Genomic DNA, 249 nt, shown 5'->3' on the forward strand with positions numbered 1-249 from the left:
CTGCTGCTGCTGCGGCTCTGAGAGAGGCGGAAGCCTCTTCGGACTCGGGGCTATGCGTTTAGGGTTTAGGGTTTAGGGTTTAGGGTTTACTCAGTGAAGGCAAAGCGGTGAGCATCGTCTTTAATGCTGTCCGGCAAATCGCCCAAAACTTTTATTGCGTAGCAGCCAGGCACGCCTTCAGCTGCACAGAAACCCTAAACCCTAAACCCTAAACCCTAAACCCTAAACCCTAAACCCTAAACCCTAGAC

The 249-nt window shown here is 51.8% G+C and overlaps 1 protein-coding gene across 1 annotated transcript in view; it reads right to left on the reverse strand.

Moving 5' to 3' along the window:
- Positions 1-86: 86 nt before the first annotated feature.
- The window catches only part of ETH_00037005 (transcription elongation factor SPT4, putative), a gene marked incomplete at both ends in the record, with an annotated part of 504 nt that continues 341 nt past the window's right edge, over positions 87-249 (reverse strand). Inside the window, one exon of the mRNA XM_013374888.1 lies at positions 87-181. Coding sequence (XP_013230342.1) covers positions 87-181 — 95 coding nt within the window. The remainder of the gene's footprint in view (positions 182-249) is intronic.

The sequence above is a fragment of the Eimeria tenella genome, genomic scaffold (genome assembly GCF_000499545.2).
Source record: "Eimeria tenella Houghton genomic scaffold, Eth_scaff2348, whole genome shotgun sequence".
NCBI lineage: Eukaryota > Apicomplexa > Conoidasida > Eucoccidiorida > Eimeriidae > Eimeria > Eimeria tenella.